The 19,948-nt window shown below is 50.6% G+C and overlaps 1 protein-coding gene across 8 annotated transcripts in view; it reads right to left on the bottom strand.

Annotated features, from left to right (window-relative positions):
• Positions 1-863: 863 nt before the first annotated feature.
• Positions 864-19,948, bottom strand: part of LOC144950095 (guanine nucleotide exchange factor DBS-like) — a 105,456-nt gene continuing 86,371 nt past the window's right edge. For 5 of the 8 annotated variants that reach the window (XM_078880137.1, XM_078880138.1, XM_078880140.1 and 2 more), the window contains exons 24-31: positions 18,093-18,171; positions 15,921-15,972; positions 15,663-15,698; positions 13,145-13,248; positions 10,667-10,732; positions 9,250-9,315; positions 4,236-4,369; positions 865-2,188 (exon numbers count right to left, since the gene is read on the bottom strand). In XM_078880137.1, coding sequence (XP_078736263.1) covers positions 2,162-2,188; positions 4,236-4,369; positions 9,250-9,315; positions 10,667-10,732; positions 13,145-13,248; positions 15,663-15,698; positions 15,921-15,972; positions 18,093-18,171 — 564 coding nt within the window. In that variant the 3' untranslated portion in view covers positions 865-2,161. Of the gene's footprint in view, positions 2,189-4,235; positions 4,370-9,249; positions 9,316-10,666; positions 10,733-13,144; positions 13,249-15,662; positions 15,699-15,920; positions 15,973-18,092; positions 18,172-19,948 lie in introns of all 8 variants that reach the window. The other 3 variants (XM_078880141.1, XM_078880143.1, XM_078880142.1) reach the window with 3 other exon arrangements.

Genomic DNA, 19,948 nt, shown 5'->3' with positions numbered 1-19,948 from the left:
AATTTCCACCACTGGCTCAGGGCTGTAAACGGGAGATGGAGCACCAGTGTGCCTCAATACTCATTTGGACAGGAAATCTCTTCTGACTTTAAAAATAAAATTTGATTTATTTTCCCACCAGGATAAATTGAGGGCGTATAATTTTTTTTTGTCAAAATTGCGTTTGATTTCAGTGCTTTAATAATGCTCGTTTCGTGCTAACAAAACAATAACAACTCTGCAACAGACCTTACTGACCGCAATGATACGAGCCAACGGCACAGCCACCGTCCTTGCCTTCACGGAACCAAACAGGCCACTTTAAAATTAATCACCTTCTGTTCCGTAGCTCCATTAAACAAAAAAAAGATGTTCCCAGTATTTTGGGCCTACTGGCTTTGCAGCAGCAAATAAGTCTGGTCGATATGTTTAAATATATTTTAAATGTTCAGCCTCGACCACCGCCCTTTCATCCCTTCCAGCGACGTGCCCTGCCAAAGCCCTCTTTGCTTTTTTATGTTCCAAACGTTCAAGGCGGCGCCTACCGCAGAGATGCGGCTCATTGCTCAGGGGGCCTGGCGAGGCTGCGACACCGCCAGACGCCGCGAGAGATGGCGACGGCTTGGGGAGGGGCCCTCATCCGACGGCGGATTGTCCGTGGCGATGACAACGATTGAATTTTTCCGTGAAGAAAGAGACCGGAGGCGATTACATTTTTCGCTGCAGCGCGGTGCTCCTTGAGATTTTAAAACACGCAGCCGTTTTGCCGTTAGAAAGTTAATTTGCTAGGTTTTTTCGGTAAAGTCACGTAGGTAAAAAATAAATAAAAGAAAAATAATATAAATAATCTATTATAATTTCTATGATTTTTATTTTATTATTTATCTTATTATTTATTTTTTACCTACGTGACTTTACCGAAAAAACCTAAGAGTATGATTCCTTGCAGTCACGAAAGCTTCAAATCTAGAATTAATTCGCTACGCTCGTCGGACGAAATCTTACGATAAAGTCGATAAGTGAGGAAGGTGGGTGTGGCCACCAATCATCCCTCGTCTGTTGCTGTTCCTGCCAGTTTCATCAGGGCACCTGACTGAGCAGGCTCACTGAAGTTGAAACCAGTCCAAGCAAGCCCTGCTAATACATGAGGAGGGTGGTATCTTTTTGCAAGGGGTACCTGGCGTAAATGCAAGAATAAATACGGGTGAAAGTTTACAAGAGTACAAAACCGGTACAAAAAGTGTCGAACATTTTCATCAGAACGGCCAGTTTGGGGCCGATATTTATGCATTGTTATTATTTTTTGTTTCTTCTTCATTCGGCGATTAAATAAACTCCACCTTACTGCACGAGTTTGTCTCGACGACGATTGGATTGGATTATAGCCGTGCACCACCTTGCCGGCTCGACGCACATCGAGCACGACGAAGGAGAGAGTGACGGACTGCCTCGCCAGCAGGACACACGCACGTGGGTGGGAAAGAAAGTGCACTTTTAAATCGGATCCGAGCACCAGTCTCTGATTGTAGTGGAATGGACGTCAACTCCGGTGTCCGCGAGTCCAACAAGCGGTGTTCACCAAAACGTCCGGCAGAAAGAAAAAGAGAAGAAGAGAAGAAAAATCACGGCACTCTTCGCGATCTGGCGAACGTGAACCCGGCGCCGTCAAAACGCCGACGGGGCCAAAAACCGCCGGAGGTCACGGCCGCAGGACCTCATGCGGCGTGTGACTTTGTGCGGTCCTGATCCGCCCGCGTGCCGGAAACTCTCCGTCAATCGGAAAGCGGCTTGCACTCCCCAGCCATTCTCTTGACAAGACGGTGTGGGGGGGGGGGGGGCGGCGGGGGGCTCTTTTACGGCGTCCACCTCGATCTCAGCGGGCAACGGCGGGGCTCGACGGGGCGCGACGGCTCGTCTCTCGGGAGAGTCGCGGCACGCTCCAACGACGAATTCCGCGCCGACAAAAAAACTAAACGGCTCGTCGTCGGCGCGCGTCCGCCGCGTGGGAACCGCGTGGGTTTTGGGGAGGGAACGCCCGCGGCCTTTTTGTCGCCGGCGGTCGCTGTTACCCGGGGTGGCAGCGTCGTGCGAGGAAGGTGCGGTGCGGTGCGGCGGGGGACGGGCGGTGGCCACGAGAGGCCGAGCCGGCGAGCGACCGAGCCGGGCTCAACGACCGTCCGTCCTAGCAGATGTCGGACACCTTACAGATCTGCAACGTACAGACACGCGCGCACACACGCGCGCACACACACGCGCGCACACGCACGTACATTGTGTTTAGGTTTACTGCTAAAGGTGTGGTCGCCTAGTGTACTGTGTACTCTTAAAGCCATGACCTCATCCTTTATCAGTTACGCAACAATAATCATGTGCGGTGTTTGTTGCGGGTGTTCTTAGGTTTTTTCGGTAAAGTCACGTAGGTAAGACATCAAAATTGTTTTTATTTTATTTTCATTAATTTTGATGTCTTACCTACGTGACTTTACCGAAAAAACCTAAGAATATGATGCCTTGCAGTCACGAAAGCTTCAAATCTAGAATTTGTTGCGGGTGTTCGACGTTTTATATGTGTATATATATATATATGCCAAAATAAATAAGTATATATGCAGTATTTAGATGCTCCGTGCTATTTAGGTCATTCGGTGGGGCACTGCCTTGACGTGACAGATACAATGTGAAGCTAAACTATTTTTATTTCACCAGGTGAGGGCCCACTGAGCTATGTCGCTCTTTTGCAGGAGCAAGGTGATCGCCCAACAGAAGTGGCGCATCATCATCATCAGCGTCATCATCATCAGCATCATCATCATCAGCATCACGTGGGAATTTACAGCAGTAGCCAAATACTCGAAACGCTGTGACGTCGATTCTAAATGTGGAGGGAAAAACCGGAGGAGCCGGAGAAAATCCATCCGACCACGGGGAGAGAGACACACAAACTCCAAATATAAAGCAAGCGTCAGGGTCAAGATAGAACCCACGACCTCCTGCATACCAGGCAACATCTCCTAGCCACCGTGATGATGATGAGAGAGAGAGACGCAAACTCCAAATATACAGCAGCAGGCGTCAGGGTCGGGATCGAACCCACGAGCTCCTGTATACCCGGCGAGGGAGTTAACATCTCCTAGCCACCGCGGGGCCCTGAAAGAAACTTCAGAGCAGGGGTAGACCCTGGATCGGGGCACCCACAACGGTCAGGCACCCAGATACACGGCGCCGTTGTTGCCAATATTCCCCTTCTGGTACCCAATGGGTGCGGCTAAGATGCCTGCAGCGATGGATAAACAATCGCTTCAAAGCGGCAGGCCTCATGCGGCCGTGGAACGTCCGAAATGGAATTCCGAGGGTCGTGCAAAACGACAACCACGGGTTGTGTTAAATACTTTTTTTTAAATTACGCCACGGGACACATCCGACACATGGGCCGTAGCTTCCTTCTTGAAAACTTTAAACTTCTTCCTCGTGTAAAAAGGGGGGGTAGGTGGAGGGGGGATGGTGGCAGGTGGGGAAGGGGGGGGGGGCAGTGGTGATAGGGGTCAGAGGTCGGGTTGGATGTATTTATGTAGCATCATCAGTAGCACTGTCAGCGTCAGCAACATCAGCAGCAGCACCGTGGGCAGTAGTGTCATCACCAACATCAGCATCGTCAGAAGGATCGTCAGTGGCATCACCAGCTAGCAACATCATCATCAGCAGCAGAATCATCACCAAAACATTGCGGTCCCCTTGTTGCCCCGTCCCTGTGTAGCGAACATTCTCCTGACCTAAAGCCGAGAGACATTTACAATTGAGTTCGACGTTTCGCTGGCGATTACAACCAGCTTCATCAGGTGATTTACCAGAATCACTTGTACATGTTGTGAGTTTACTCGCAATCGCACCGATGTGCCGAAGGGGTAGCTAATTAGCACGTTTTGTTCACGTGTGTATGTACACTGAATTTATTTCGCACCGTACGTAGCCACCCGGGGGAAGGACAACAATCAGTTCTAAAGAAATTAGTTTTCTATCTAGATGATTTAGAAATGCATAGCTCCAGCGGTTTCCTAATATCGGAAAGAAGAGCGTTCCAGACGGCCGCAGAAGCGCATCCGAAAGCGCTGCGATGACGGCGACCGTCTTTGTTGGGTGGCCAGCCAAAGTCCGCCAACCGGAGTTTGCGTGAATCAACGAGAGGGATTGTACAAGTCGTTAGCTCCGAGCGGCTTCCTGACATCGGCCGACGAGCTAAAACGCAACGTTCTGCTCACGGGGTTCGCTTGCTCGTCCACGACGTCCTCCGTCTCCCCGTCCGACGCGTTGAACATCTCCTCCCCGCTCGACCAGCCGCCGTCGGCGGAGCGCTCGCACGGATCCTGGGAGCGCCGGTGGCCGGGGGAGCAGGCTGCCCGCGGCGCCACGGCCGGCGAGGGGGGAGGGGGGGGCAGACACGGAAACGCGGGGGGCCCGAGATTCTCAGATTGTCACGTGACGGAGCGCGGCAGACACAACGCGACGGCAACAACAATGACGGCGGCGGCAGTGGCCGCCGTTCGTCGCGGAGTGGCGGCGCTTGTGCCAGGTCAGGTGGGCCTTGAGGCCGCGTGAAGTGTCGAAGGTCTAGCTTTGACAGGAGGGGGACGGGACAGGCCCAGGTGTTATAATTCGTGGCCAGGTAGCTTCCGAAAAAAGAAGCTAATAGATCAGTTGGGCTTTGCCTGTTAAGACACAAAAAAAATGTTTCGTTTTATTTGTAGAGATTTTTAAAAAGTGATTTGTTTACCTTTCCATTACTTACACTCCTATTGTGCGTTTGTATTGTTTGTTCTTGTTGCAACTTCCTGACCTGCCCCTACTGGACATCTGTGAAAAAGAGCTTTAAGCTCATCGGATTCCTCCAGCATAAACAAATATTCCGATTCTGGTTCTGTTACGAGTTGACCGACGAAGACCTGTTTGACCGACGGCCAACGCAACACCCGTAAGGCATAAAAAAAAAAACTAACAAGTCACGTGACAACCAACCTGGGGCCACGTTGCAACCGACCAGTTCACGTGACAACCGATGAAGCCGCGTGACAAACAACTGGGCCACGTGGCAACGAGGTCACGCGATGGTAACCGACCGGGCGACAGCCAATCAGCTCACGCGACTTCAAACGGCCTCCCTGCCCCAACGGAGCGTTGCGATGGTGCTTATCTGTCGGCGAGGCCCTAAACCGGTGGTGGGAAGTGCCGATTACAATGACCATACTTCACCACGCCGGACATTGGCCGGGTGGTGAGGGCGGGGGGGGGCGTAGAGCGTAGAGCCGTGGGAGATTAAAAGTGCAACAACGTGTTTTCCCGCCAGGCATCGACTTGGCAAGAAACAAAAAACACAAGCAGCCTATAGCAGCTGTTATGCATGGCGGTCACCCTTCCTGGCACTGAAAGACAGCCTCGAGAAATTGCTTCGCTTCAGGAGATCTGGAGGCATTCTGGGGAGATTTAGCCGCGGGAAAACAAAAGGGACATACCCTGTGCATTATCCAAGACGTATGGTACTGTATATCAGCATGTAGCATTCACCAGTGTGTGTGGGTGTATAGGGTATTACACTGGATGCAGCACGAGTTTGTATATCGATAAAGGTATAGAGGGGAGTAGGCCTCGGCAAGGTAAGGTAATTGTACCCTTTTTACCGGGTAAAAGGGTAAAGGTAAAGGTGTCGACATGCCAAGGGGTAAGGGTAAAGGGTAGGCTCGTTGCTTTTTACCTTTTACCTTACCTGCTAAAGGGTAAAAGGTAGGGTAGAGTGATTGTATTGTGGTAAGGTAAACGGTAGGGTAAAGGTAAGCTCGTTGCTTTTTACCTTTTACCTTACCTGCTAAAGGGTAAAAGGTAGGGTAGAGTGATTGTATTGTGGTAAGGTAAAAGGTAGGGTGAAGGTAGCCTCGTTGTTTTTACACTTTTACCTTACCTTGCCGAGGCCTAGAGGGGAGGCATGCATCTCAATACATCAAGCACCTGTGTATTATCAACCCGTCACAGTGTGTACGGCATGCACCTGTAGCACTTAAAAACACACACCTGTACACACGTCAGACAAAAAAACACCACAGCCAAGCTAACCCTTCGCTCTGCACCACGTAGCATGCACACCTGCGAAAAACACCTGCGACACCTGTACTGTTACCCGCACACCTGCGTATAACCCGGGTAAAACACGTACGCGCACACCGATATCACATGCCCACCGTACCGAAAGCAGCGGTCGGCAGGCTGCCGTGTTTCTAAAATCGCTTTTACCACCGCGTAGCGATTTTCACGGCGTAGACCGAGTCGAAAAATACGTTTCGGCATTTTTCGCTTTGCAGTCTGTTCTCCCGTAACGCCGAGTGCTTTCACGACGCGAATTGGGGTAAACGACGAGATGAACGTGCGTGAGAACGCGTTGTTGCTTCTAACGCGGATGCAAAATGGATATGTAACGCGTTCGGGCGAACGGAAACTCCGTCGCGCGTGTCGGAATAGGCGGTTGCGCGGCTGCCTCAGTGTGGCATCACAAAAGGGTGTCGGGATGCTGCTGGATGCTTCTAGATGCTACCCACACGCGCCTCAGTCTTTGTTCGGCCTGCGTACGCGTCTCACGGTGTCATCACGGATTGCGCTTTACCCCGCTATTTTATGTTATTTATTATAACGCGATTCTTACATGACGAGGTGCTCGTCAGGAACGCAACTATCCCGCTCGCCGCGTTACGGGAGAACAGACGGTGTCCCGAAAATTCTGCAAAGCGACGAGAAATCAGCTCTGCAAATAATAAAAAAAATCGGTAAATTGTTTCTACGCTTATGACAGCCTGCTGCTTGCGCCAGTAGTGTCCGGGCATGTGGCAATGTACGTCACAAGCACGCGTGCGTGCGCGCGCGCGCTAGAGTCATCAGCGACCAGCAGGCATGTAACGATGCTTCGATTCGTCGATCAAAATCGATCCTTTTGGCTGACGATGCGCGAGGGACTCGATTTTTTTCGTGAAATTGCACATGGGACGTACGCGTGGGCTTACATGAACGAACCAGTGAAGGTGCGAACGTGGGACACAGCACCGTCAGGCACGTGAGAAGAGACAGACGAGACGAACGATACGATGGAAAAGAAGCTAAGACCGCAAACGAAGATGGACAGGGAAAAAAGAGACGGAACGAATTGTATGAACGGGGGACGAGAGAGACAGAGAGCGACCGAATGAGACAATACAAAATGAGACGAGGCAAAGCTACAAATGAGAGACTCGCGTATTACATACGAGAGAGACAACGCTAATGCGTCTGTAACACAAAGGGAACGGAATCACGACTCTCAATCGCGACAATTCATTTGTAAACGCTGGGAAGTGAATCGTTACATGCCTGACAATCCGGCGGCGCATGCCTGTTCGGCAGTGGCGCAGGAGTGATTGGCGAGGGCTCTGGGACAAGGAATTCAATGCCCCCATCCCCACCATTTGATTTCTGCCCCTCTTTATGATCCGGCAACTTGGGAACCTCCGGATCTGTGGGTCCCAGAGCAGTTGCACCGCCTGCATACTTTACAGCTACGCCACTGCTGTTGGCAAAACACACCGCGATCTGCCGATGGCCCAGAATCATTTGCTTGCACGGGATGATGACGACGACGACGACGACGATGAACTTCACATTGAGCATGCGTTACCAGGTATTGAACTTACACACCACCACGCACACACAAACACACCAAAGCTGGATAAGCCAAGTCCAGGAGATGGAGCATTCCCACTGAAATGAAAGAGCCTGGCGAAGAAACAAGTGGCCCAAAGTGGATCCGCAGGGTTCGGAACGGGGGAAAAACGACAGTTTCATAATGAGCGAGGTGATCATCGACCGCAAGTCCATGGGAACTGACCGCTCGCTGGCGGGAGCTGCCGAGGGTATTTTTCCCCTCGGCCGTTTTCTGGAGGTGCGCGAAGTGGGAACAACGGGAGAGCGCGCTGGCGCTTTGCGAGCTCAACGGATTCCACCGGTATAATAAATAAGTATCCTGATTCCGTTGGGACCAAGGGAACTACTTTGCCAACATCATGGGACCTCCTTTGCCAGTACCAAAATATACTAATAGGGTTTTTCCCCTTTTTTCTGGCAACAAAACTGACACCTTTTGCAAGGAATCATGCTTACATTAACCACAATACCTGCAGTCAAATGCAAACAAAAAACAATACTCTGATAATTTATGCATTGCTCACCGCGAGCTCTCATTACTCTGGTAGTGCGTTGTCTTTGAACTGTGCGCCTTTTGGCGTCATCTGGTCGAACACCATATGAGACTAGGCTCTAAAGAAAGCTGTCTCTGGTGTGGACCAATCAGTTTCAAAGACAATGCATAAATGATCAGAGTATTGTTTTTTGTTTGCATTTGACTGCAAGTATTGTGGTTAATGTAAGCATGATTCCTTGCAAAAGGTGTCAGTTTTGTTGCCAGAAAAAAGGGAAAAAACCCTATTAGTATATTTTGCCAGCGTTAATTGTCAAGGTGCAAAAATATACTGATAGAATTACAACGAAAGCTTTGCGGCCGTTTAAAAGTAAAATTTTTGTCCTCGTCAGGGAATTTCGATGCCAACTGAAATGTTTTTAAATTAAAGATTAACCGGTGAGTTAAATTGTTATGGGCTGCCAACGCACACCAGCGCAGGGTGCGAAAAGTATTATGGCGTTTCCCATAATGCTTTGCAGCATCAGCGCGTGTTGTTATTGTCATTTGTTCCCAATTGTATACACCGGCTGTGCTGTCGGCATCACATCATGAGATCAAGAATTGTTTACTAATTTTCACCAGTGCTACACTTGACGTTAGATAATGGCTCACAGAAGCAGATTATTACTTTTTACTATTATTTTATTTTACCAGGTAAGGCCCACTTGAGCTATGTAGCTCTTATTCAGAAGCGACCTGGCATCAAACGATAGCCTCTACGAAGTGGCTTATCGCGCGGAAATTTACAGCAGCCAAACAACTCCATACGCGTGATGTCGATTCTAAACGTGGAGGGATCAAACGGACGACGCGGAGACAAATCCACGCGACCACGGGGAGAGAGAGAGAGAGAGACATCCAAACTCCCACGACCTCCTGTATACCAGGCGAGGTAGTCAACATCTCGACCACCGTGGTATTCTCATGGACGACGGCGGATGATGTTTGCTCGTTATGAGGGGTATGAGAAAAATAAATCCCCCGGGTAGCGCAAATGAGAACGACGCCTGTTCCCTTCTCCTCACCCTGCAGCCAGGGATGCTCACTTCGGTCTATCAGCTCCTGCGAGCTGAGCCGCGACCGTCTGTAGCCTGCAAAGGTGAGCAATTAAGACACACGCACGGACACAAAGACAACAACACCGGCGAACGTCTCTTCGTTCAGGTTCAGTCTCATAGGATGCCACGGGGGGGGGAGGGGGGGGGTTCAAGCGTTGTTTAGCGAGCGCCTGTCAAAGGTCGGACGCGGCGTTAGTTACTCTCGGCCGCCGGCAATCTTCCCTACTGGCGACGTGTGTTCCTGCCCAAGCACGCGCTTTAACTCTTCTTTTCTCGACGGTTCGAATGGGCCGAATCAACCTGCGGTGTCCATTTACCGATCCACGTTTTTTTTCTTCTCTTCTGTCTCTCGACGGAATTGCAGGCACGCCCGCGTCCCTCCCGGGCGCCCCTTTCGCGCGAAACTTTTGCAGCTTTCGCTTTCCGTGCCAGCCGCCGCTCCTCCGCGTTTCTCGCCCGCACGTCCGAGCGGGGGTTGTGCGCACCGGTCGCGCGATCGTGTGTCGCGCGTAAATCACGCGGCTGCACCGGAGCATCTCCGAGCGGCCGCGAGGGAAGCGCTGACATGCGTGTGAGCGGGCGTGCGGTCTCCGTTGGTGGGGAGCGGTGGTGCAGCGGTTAGCGCTACGCTGCGCCACGAACCCGGCGACCCGAGTTCGATTCCCGCTCACGGCCAACACCGGTGACGGTTATCCTGAACCCATCATGGGTCCTCCTCCCCCGAGGTCGACCCAGTCTCAAATGAGCACCTGGTGAGGCGTGCTGTTGGCCACCCACCCCCTCGTGTGTCTTTTCAGCCTTCATAGGTGCTTGCGAACAGCACTTGCCCCAACAGTCTGTTAAGGCTATACGGGGGTTCTTTGTCTTTGGTCCGTTCGTAGATTTGTCTCCACAAGAGATTTGGTGAACTTGACCAAGAGAAGTTGCGGTGATTGTTGATCAGTGGCAAGCTTCTGGTTCATCAGATGATTTGGGCAATTCTCGTGATTGTGACTTTATTTGTCCGAGCGTCAATTTTGTTTTCCCTTGAAGATGTTTTCTGCCCTCTCTCTCTTCTTATCCCCTCGGCCACGAATGACTTCAACACCCGTTCGCTTTTGCTTTTTTTTAGCACGCTTTATCGCCAATCAAATAAAGATTTACACGATGCACGACCGCACGCGCCGCATATCTCCGCTCTAAACGCCGCGCAGTCGACGCGCAAGGGAGGTCAGGCCCCAGCCTTCCCGGAGTGGGGGGGGGGGCAAAGTCGCCCTCCTGGCCGACCGCAATCTCTCCGCGAGCACGAAAGGCGGGGCGCGGGCGGACACGGGCCGATCGCAGCAAGGAGGCGTCTGCGTGGGATGGGGGGGAAAGTTCGCGTTCACGCGTGGCCACAACTCACCCAGGGGCCACTCATCCTCGCTCCGATTCACCGTCTCCTGGGCGCTCATCCGCCGCTTGGCAAACCCTGTGAGGGTGGGGGGGGGTGGAGGGCATCGGGCAGGCGGGTCAAAAAATATTGTTTGGGGGGGCGTCGACTCAAATGGAGATTTATTTTATGTTACGTACGTATGGATGTACGTTGAACTTCTTTCATGCCGCACGTGGCCGACCGTGTTAATCGGAGGTGCGGGGGAAGGACAACAAACTATGGGTCTCTGTGCAAGTCTATGGGTCTCTGTGTGAGTCTATGGGTCTCTGTGCGAGTCTATGGGTCTCTGTGCGAGTCTATGGGTCTCTGCGCGAGTCTATGGGTCTCTGTGTGAGTCTATGGGTCTCTGTGCGAGTCTATGGGTCTCTGTGCGAGTCTATGGGTCTCTGCGCGAGTCTATGGGTCTCTGCGCGAGTCTATGGGTCTCTGCGCGAGTCTATGGGTCTCTGTGTGAGTCTATGGGTCTCTGTGCAAGTCTATGGGTCTCTGTGCGAGTCTATGGGTCTCTGTGTGAGTCTATGGGTCTCTGTGCGAGTCTATGGGTCTCTGTGTGAGTCTATGGGTCTCTGCGCGAGTCTATGGGTCTCTGTGCGAGTCTATGGGTCTCTGCGCGAGTCTATGGGTCTCTGTGTGAGTCTATGGGTCTCTGTGTGAGTCTATGGGTCTCTGTGTGAGTCTATGGGTCTCTGCGCGAGTCCATGGGTCCCCCGTGTGAGTCTAAGTACACACGTATGTTGAACTTCTTTCGCACCGTACGTAGCCAACCGTGCTAATCGGAGGCACGGGTACTCATCGGAGGTGCTGGGTGGGACAGTGGGTCACACTTGTGGTTCATAGCGAGAAGGGCCTGGGTTCGATTCCTAACTCGGGAACCTGTTCTGTGTGGAGTTTGTATGTTCTCTTCCTGTTCTCTATGGGATTTTTCTCCCGGTATTTCTTGTTTCCTGCCATAGCTAAAATCCCAGATGGGCAGTATCTCTGATTTGCATCATCATCATCATCATCACCACTGTGCCAGGTCACTCAAGGGTTGAGATTTCACCTCAAGGTCTCAGATAACTGGACTTTAAGAAGGCTCGCAAAGTTTTCTTCCACGTGTGAGCTGCGGCCTTTGAGTCGGTGAGGTCTTACAAAATTGTGCAATTGCGGTACGGGGAACAACGTCGGAGCTTCAAGCTGTGGTAGGAAACTAGAGAACCCAGGAGAAATCCCATAGAGGACCGGAGGAGAACATACAAACTCCACACAGAAAAGGTGCCCTTCTTGCTACGAACCACCACAGGTGTTACCCACGGTGCCACCGCGCCCCTCCGATTAGCACGGTTGGCGAACGTACGGTGCGAACGAATTTCAACGTACATACTGCCATCCGTGATGGGCAGTATCTCTGATTTGCATCATCAGCATCATCATCACCACTGTGCCAGGTCACTCAAGGGTTGAGATTTCACCTCAAGGGCCCAGAACACTGCTCTCGAAGCACAGATTCCAGGCGTAAGCGTTTTCGGCCTTCGATTCGGTGAGGTCTTACAAATTGTGCAATTGGCAAAATTGTGACCAAAGTGCACCTCAGTTCAAGGAGCTTAGCAGAGCACTGGGGGGCGGGGCAGGGGGGGGGCAAAGGTTCCAAAAAATATTGGGGGGGGGGGGGGAAGGGAGGTCTGATTTCCGTTAACCACCCGAGATTGTGGGATTCAGCCGCGGTGCAACGGTTATCTCAAGCCAGGCGCTCGCGATCCCAAAGGTCGCCGGTTCGATTTTTTTAAAATCCCGGCGCGGAGAGGGTGAAACAAATGGGGTTTAGTTTCTTGAATCCACCGCCCCCTTCTGCCTCTGTCCACCCAGACGTCATTATCGATGGGTACGGCACCGCTAGACGGACCTTGCGGGGGTTGCGTGTGGTGGGGTAAAATGTGGGTTGATCCCACCAATTTTTTGGGGGAAAACAAAAAATGCTCCAGGCGGTGTGCAGTGACGATGGTCACCCAGAACAGACCATGCAATATATAACAACTACATTTTATTAAACTTGTTTTTTTTATTTTCCCAGGTTAACACCCAACTGAGCTACATAGCTCTTTTTCAGAAGCGTCCTCGCTGTCACAAATGCCAGCTCAATGAAGTGGCTTGTCATTATGAGGCGGTGGCTTATCATTCACAGCAGCCAAATACTCGAGAATACGCGTGGCGACGTCGATTCTGAATGTGGAGGGGAAAAACCGGAGGACCCTGAGAAAAATCCACGCGATCACGGGGAGAGAGAGAGAGAGACACGCAATCTCCAAATACACAGCCCACCTCTTCCAAGACGTCTGGGCCAGCATTGAAGAGCAGGCAAAATTACCTGAAGGCCCTTCCGCCAGCAGTGGCATGAGCAGGCAAATTGCAGGGCTGCGCCTTTATCTCTTGCTATAGGCATTGGATGTGGAGGTGTGGGGAATGCATTACCTCTGTTGTTGAGAGGCATGTTCGGCGAACAGGTTATGCTCTGCATACGAAACGCCGCCTTTGGGCTGCCCAGCTCAAACTTGGAAAACTCAGACTTCCTCGTCCTGTCGAATGAAGACGACAACAGAAATAACCGCCATTTTAAGTTCGACCAGCGTCCGGAGAACGTGCACACGTCAAGGTTTCGCGGAGCGATAAGTGGGGGACGTCGACAAATCAGCGTGCGCCGAAGAGCGTTTCAATCGGCGGGTCGCTACGCACCCTGCTCCGACGCGAATGGATCGGGAACGCGGGCAGCGCCGCAGAGAAAATGGGACACAAGCTGCGACGGCCGCACCGAGGAACGCTTCTAAATTGCACTTCTGAGGCATGAAAGGGGAAACGTGGTAACGCGCGTACGCACGCGGGAGTTCAACGTGGTGGCGACTGAAAGAAACGTCGCCTTTGGGCGGGACACGCCGGTAAAGCCGAGGTGACAACTTGGGGTTTGGAATTGAAAAGCAGAGTGGTAGGGATAGTCGGGCACACACATCCGATTGGACTTCCATTGAGGAGGAGGATGTGTGTGTGTGTTGCGTTGAACCTATTTCGCACCGGACGTAGCTAACCGTGCTAATGAGAGGTGCGGGGGAAGGACAAAAAAACCCGATGCAAAACGCGTCTCTAAACAAGCGAGTTTATTAATCGAGATTGACGATTGCACGGCTCCAGCGACTTCCATATATCGGAAAGGAAGAGCGTTCCAGACGGCCGCGGACGCGCGATGGTGGTGACCGCCCTTCTTTGTTTGACGGCGGGCTAGACTAAAGCCTAATTTTGGAGCTTTCGTGACTGCAGGAATTATTCTTTGGTTCTTTCGGTAAAGTCACGTATAAAGATAAAATAATAAATTAAATACTAGCATACGACGTTTCGATTGCAACACAAGCAATCGTCATCAGGTATAAATGAAATAGAAACACAAATCTAGTATTCTTAGAAATGTAATGTGATACAACAGAGAGTGTGTTGACTGTTATGTTATCCGACTCTCTGTTGTATTACATTACATTTCTAAGTAGACTAGATTTGTGTTTCTATTTCATTTATACCTGATGATGATTGCTTGTGTTGCAATCGAAACGTCGTATGCTAGTATTTAATTTATTATTTTATCTTTATACGTCACTTTACCGAAAGAACCAAAGAATAGACTAAAGCCGCCGCCGCCACCGCCGCGAGGACGACCGGAGTTCACGGAACGTGGAAACACGCACGGCTTTGCTTGGTTGAACAGGATACCTCGACACGGGCGGAGGAATCAACGAGTGAAATTCCGTGGGAACAGCAATGGGACCAGCAAGCACGGCGGTCGTGATGCGAGCGTTACGAGGAGGTGAGCGCGTATAGCGAGGGAGCAACTGGGTGCCTCACGTCAGAATAAATAGGCCATTGCTTTTTTTGTGCGTGTTAATATCACCGTACTTTTTTTTTTTATCTAGAAAAGCCTCACCGAACCTCGGGGCTAAGAGTTTACTTTAATAGCCGGGCAACAAATTGAACGTTTTTTTTTAAACCTTGCAAAATGGGATGGCTCAGCGGAACGCGGGTTGTTACAACGCCCTAAATTGTCACCCCTCAGGTTCTGAGTCAGAATCTGGATTTCAGGCCACCCGTGATTGACTTAGGAGTGAATCAGCGAGTGCTGCACCATCGATCAACCACGACTTGACATTGCCCGGCGCTATTGCTGGCGTGCTATTGCCGCCCGAAATAGCCGCGCTTTATCCCCTCTCCGCAGTAATGGCAACGGCGACTCTGAAAGCGCTGTCGTCACGCTTCTAAAAGTATTGTTTTTTTATCTAACGACTGCCCGTTAAAAAGTTATCTTTTCCGGAAACAAAGTTGAGGTTCGCTGTGCCACGTTCAACTCTGACGCAAGACTCGCAAGGCAAAGTTAGGCTGGGAGAAAAAAGAAAAAAAAACTTACCTCATTTAAGTGTTGGGAAATATTTTTACGATTTAAGTGGCGGTCAATTTTCACTTTCCGAGTTCGGGGGTTATGCAAAGTAGATAATGTTCGGGCCCCTTTACCGATTTCTATTTCTGCCACGTCCGCCTGACAGCGTTGACGACAGAGGCGGTGGCGACATTGTGAGCTCGTTTATATTCACCGCTCCATAATAAAGCGTTTTCTTTTTGGGTTAGATCGCGTAAATATAAATGTGTCATTAAACCTGCCACCACCCAACACAGCCAATTAGTAAGCGTTTGTCACGTAAACAAAACATGCCAATTCGTTACTAGTACAGCACACCGGTGTGTTGGAGATGATAGCCGAATGAAGTGGCTTATCGCGTGGAAATGTAAAGCAGCCAAATACTCTAAATGCGTGATGTCGATTCTAAATGTGGAGGGAAAAACCGGAGGACCCGGCGAAAAATCCACGCGACCACAGGCAGAGAGAGAGAGAGAGACGCAAACTCCAAATATACAGCAGGTGTCAGGGTCGGGATCGAACCCACGACCTCCTGCTTACCAGGCGAGGTGGTTAACATCTCGCCAACGCTGGATCCTGAATGGAAAAACAGGACCAAAGGGGGTCAGGAGAGATGAGGATGGGGAGAAAGAGGCCGCATCAGGGCCGCGACACCGATGCTGCACGGAGGAGGAGCAGCGGAGTCTGTTTTCGAAGTGGGCGGCGGCAAACGGGGTAGAGGGGCGTGGCCTCACACACACAGAAGGTCAAGCGTGATTTACGGGGAGGCTTGGAGACGATTTCCAGAGAGAGATTTACCCTCGGTTGAGTATGGGAGAAGACGGCGTGCAGTAAACTTGCTTGACTTCTTCTGCAACGGCAAGAGCATGGGGATCGTTACCGCGCGGTGCGAAACTTCGCGATGGAAGCGTTTGCGAGTTCAGGCCCCACCTCTCGGGGAGGGTCGATTCCTTATAGGGGAAACACATACTATCTTCTTGGTTCTTTCGATAAAGTCACGTAGAAGGGAAATAATAAAATAATAAAAATGAAACATAATAAAATACAATTCTCACGACGTTTCTGCCACAACGCAAGCAGCCGTCCTCAGGTTAAATATACGCTGCCAAGCTTGGTTGTGCTCATTCAGACGCTGTCTTTCCGACAGACCTGTTCTTCACCTGAGGACGGCTGCTTGCGTTGTGGCCGAAACGTCGTGAGGATTGTATTTTCTTATGTTTTATTTTTATTATTTTATTACTTCCCTTCTACGTGGTGACTTTACCGAAAGAACCAAGAAGATGAATCCCTGCAGTCACGAAAGCTTTAAATCGAAATTTAAACACATACTAATTAACTGATTACTAACGTAGCAGATAATTACAAGAACACACATTACAACTAATTACTAATCTGCAACTCATTACTACTCTTAGGTTTTTTCGGTAAAGTCATGTAGGTAAAAAATGAAATTAATAAAAATAAAATAATAATATGTATTAATTTTAATTTCATTTTTTACCTACGTGACTTTACCGAAAAAACCTAAGAGTATGAATCCTTGCAGTCACGAAAGCTTCAAATCTAGAACTCATTACTAATCATAACAATTGACTGATTACCAATCTATTATATAATTAACTGCTGCTCTATTTAAGACCGGGAGCAAATGAGGGCTTCACTATTCTGGCGAATTGCCCGATGATGCTGGATGTAATTGCCAGCGAAACGTCGTACTCAAAAATTGTAAATGCTATGGATTCACTCTTTAACACACCGGTGGGCTTAAAGTAGGGAACTATTTGTCTTTTGTCAACGTGACACTTTTTTTTACTGTTTGGCCGTGTCGTGTGGTGGAGGGTTACGACACATTTATAAATAACGCGATCTGACCCAGAAACCTTGATTATGAATAATATTGGCCGCGAAAGCCTACGTGTTAAACTCAGCCTACGTGTTAAACTCGATTCACCTGCCCGTATCTCACCCCCCCCGCCTTCCACCAGGCTGGACAAAACAAAAAAAACCCTTCGTCGGCAAGTCGACGTCGTGGGCTACCGTCAAACGGCGCACGCGTGTACAAAAGCAAAAGAAAAACGTCGGCAGTTTTCCGACGAGGTGCACTCTTGCTCCTCAAGAGTGCACTTGGGGGTCGAACCCACGACCTCCTGTTTCCCAGGCAAGGTAGTCAACATCTCCTAGCCACCCCTATGGGGACATCCCGCTGAGAGGAGAGGTAGTCAACATCTCCTAGCCACCCCCATGTGGACATCCCACTGAGAGGCGAGGTAGTCAACATCTCCTAGCCACCCCTATGGGGACATCCCGCTGAGAGGAGAGGGAGTCAACATCTCCTAGCCACCCCTATGGAGACATCCCGCTGAGAGGAGAGGTAGTCAACATCTCCTAGCCACCCCCATGTGGACATCCCACTGAGAGGCGAGGTAGTCAACATCTCCTAGCCACCCCTATGGGGACATCCCGCTGAGAGGAGAGGTAGTCAACATCTCCTAGCCACCCCTATGGGGACATCCCGCTGAGAGGAGAGGTAGTCAACATCTCCTAGCCACCCCCATGTGGACATCCCACTGAGAGGCGAGGTAGTCAACATCTCCTAGCCACCCCTATGGGGACATCCCGCTGAGAGGAGAGGTAGTCAACATCTCCTAGCCACCCCTATGGGGACATCCCGCTGAGAGGAGAGGTAGTCAACATCTCCTAGCCACCCCCATGTGGACATCCCACTGAGAGGCGAGGTAGTCAACATCTCCTAGCCACCCCTATGGAGACATCCCGCTGAGAGGAGAGGTAGTCAACATCTCCTAGCCACCCCTATGGGGACATCCCGCTGAGAGGAGAGGTAGTCAACATCTCCTAGCCACCCCAATGGGGACATCCCACTGAGAGGCGAGGTAGTCAACATCTCCTAGGCCACCCTGAAGCGATGCCCTGGGCACGTGGGTTTGCAAGCGACGGGGTGCGTCGTCCCACCTTTGCAGGCCTGCAGCTGCATGGTGAGCAGCTTCCGTATCTCGCTCACCCACGCAGACTTCTCTTCGTTGGACGGGGCCTGTGGGCACAACAGCGACGCACCCATTGGCAGTGACACACCCATTGGCAGTGACACACCCATTGGCAGTAACACACCAATGGCATTCCTCAAAGACACTGGTGGAACCATGAACCGCATCAGAACATCTACAACCAGGCCGATGAGCCCACATCTCCTGCATACGTTGCAAATTCGAGACACAAGCCACAGTCCATAACATAGATTTTTTTATGGGCTAGATCGCGGAAATATAATTGTTGTGTCGATAAACCCGCCACCACCCGACACAGCCAATGAGTAAAGGTCTGTCACACTGTACGGCATGTACACTAAACACGGGGAATGGCTTTACAAGTTGTATAATCTCCTGTAGATGTGGATGCCACTGGTTCTTAATGTTCTGCAGGTATAGATGCCATTGGTTCTTCACGTTCTGTAGATGTAGATGCCACTGGTTCTTCACGTTCTGCAGATGTAGATGCCGCTGGTTCTTCACGTTCTGCAGATGTAGATGCCACTGGTTCTTCACGTTCTGCAGATGTAAATGCCACTGGTTCTTCACGTTCTGCAGATGTAGATGCCACTGGTTCTTCACGTTCTGTAGATGTAGATGCCACTGGTTCTTCACGTTCTGCAGATGTAAATGCCACTGGTTCTTCACGTTCTGCAGATGAAGATGCCACTGGTTCTTCACGTTCTGCAGATGTAGCTGCCGCTGGTTCTTCACGTTCTGTAGATGCAGATGCCACTGGTTCTTCACGTTCTGCAGATGTAGATGCCGCTGGTTCTTCACGTTCTGCAGATGTAGATGCCACTGGTTCTTCACGTTCTGTAGATGTAGATGCCACTGGTTCTTCACATTCTGTATATGTAGATGCCACTAGTTCTTCACGTTCTACAGATGTAGATGCCACTGGTTCTTCACGTTCTGTAGATATAGATGCCACTGGTTCTTCACATTCTGTAGATGTAGATGCCACTGGTTCTTCACGTTCTGCAGATGTAGATGCCACTGGTTCTTCACATTCTGTAGATGTAGATGCCACTGGTTCTTCACGTTCTGCAGATGTAGATGCCACTGGTTCTTCACATTCTGTAGATGTAGATGCCACTGGTTCTTCACGTTCTGTAGATGTAGATGCCACTGGTTCTTCACATTCTGTAGATGTAGATGCCACTGGTTCTTCACGTTCTGCAGATGTAGATGCCACTGGTTCTTCACGTTCTGCAGATGTAGATGCCACTGGTTCTTCACGTTCTGCAGATGTAGATGCCACTGGTTCTTCACGTTCTGCAAATGTAGATGCCACTGGTTCTTCACGTTCTGCAGATGTAGATGCCACTGGTTCTTCACGTTCTGTAGATGTAGATGCCACTGGTTCTTCACGTTCTGCAGATGTAGATGCCACTGGTTCTTCACGTTCTGCAGATGTAGATGCCACTGGTTCTTCACATTCTGTAGATGTAGATGCCACTGGTTCTTCACGTTCTGCAGATGTAGATGCCACTGGTTCTTCACGTTCTGCAGATGTAGATGCCACCACCGCCACCTATCGATCCGAACAGGCAACTGGACATACGGACCAGGTTTGTTCGTATCTCTGAAAGTTCGTAAGGCGATTTGTTTGCAAGTCGAGGGGAGTCCCTGTACAGTCCTTTCTGCGTGGGCACCCGCGCCACCTGCTGGACTATCCACAAGCTACCCAAGTGAGTTGCCATTAACGGGGCGGGGGTCCTCGTTTAGCGCGTCGCGGTGTTCACACCGCGACGCGGTGTGAACACCGCGACGCGCTTT

This window comes from Lampetra fluviatilis, chromosome 56, assembly GCF_964198595.1.
Source record: "Lampetra fluviatilis chromosome 56, kcLamFluv1.1, whole genome shotgun sequence".
Classification (NCBI taxonomy): Eukaryota; Metazoa; Chordata; class Hyperoartia; order Petromyzontiformes; family Petromyzontidae; genus Lampetra; species Lampetra fluviatilis.
The sequence above is the reverse complement of the archived record's forward strand: the minus strand, read 5'-3'. Positions and strand labels throughout refer to the sequence as shown.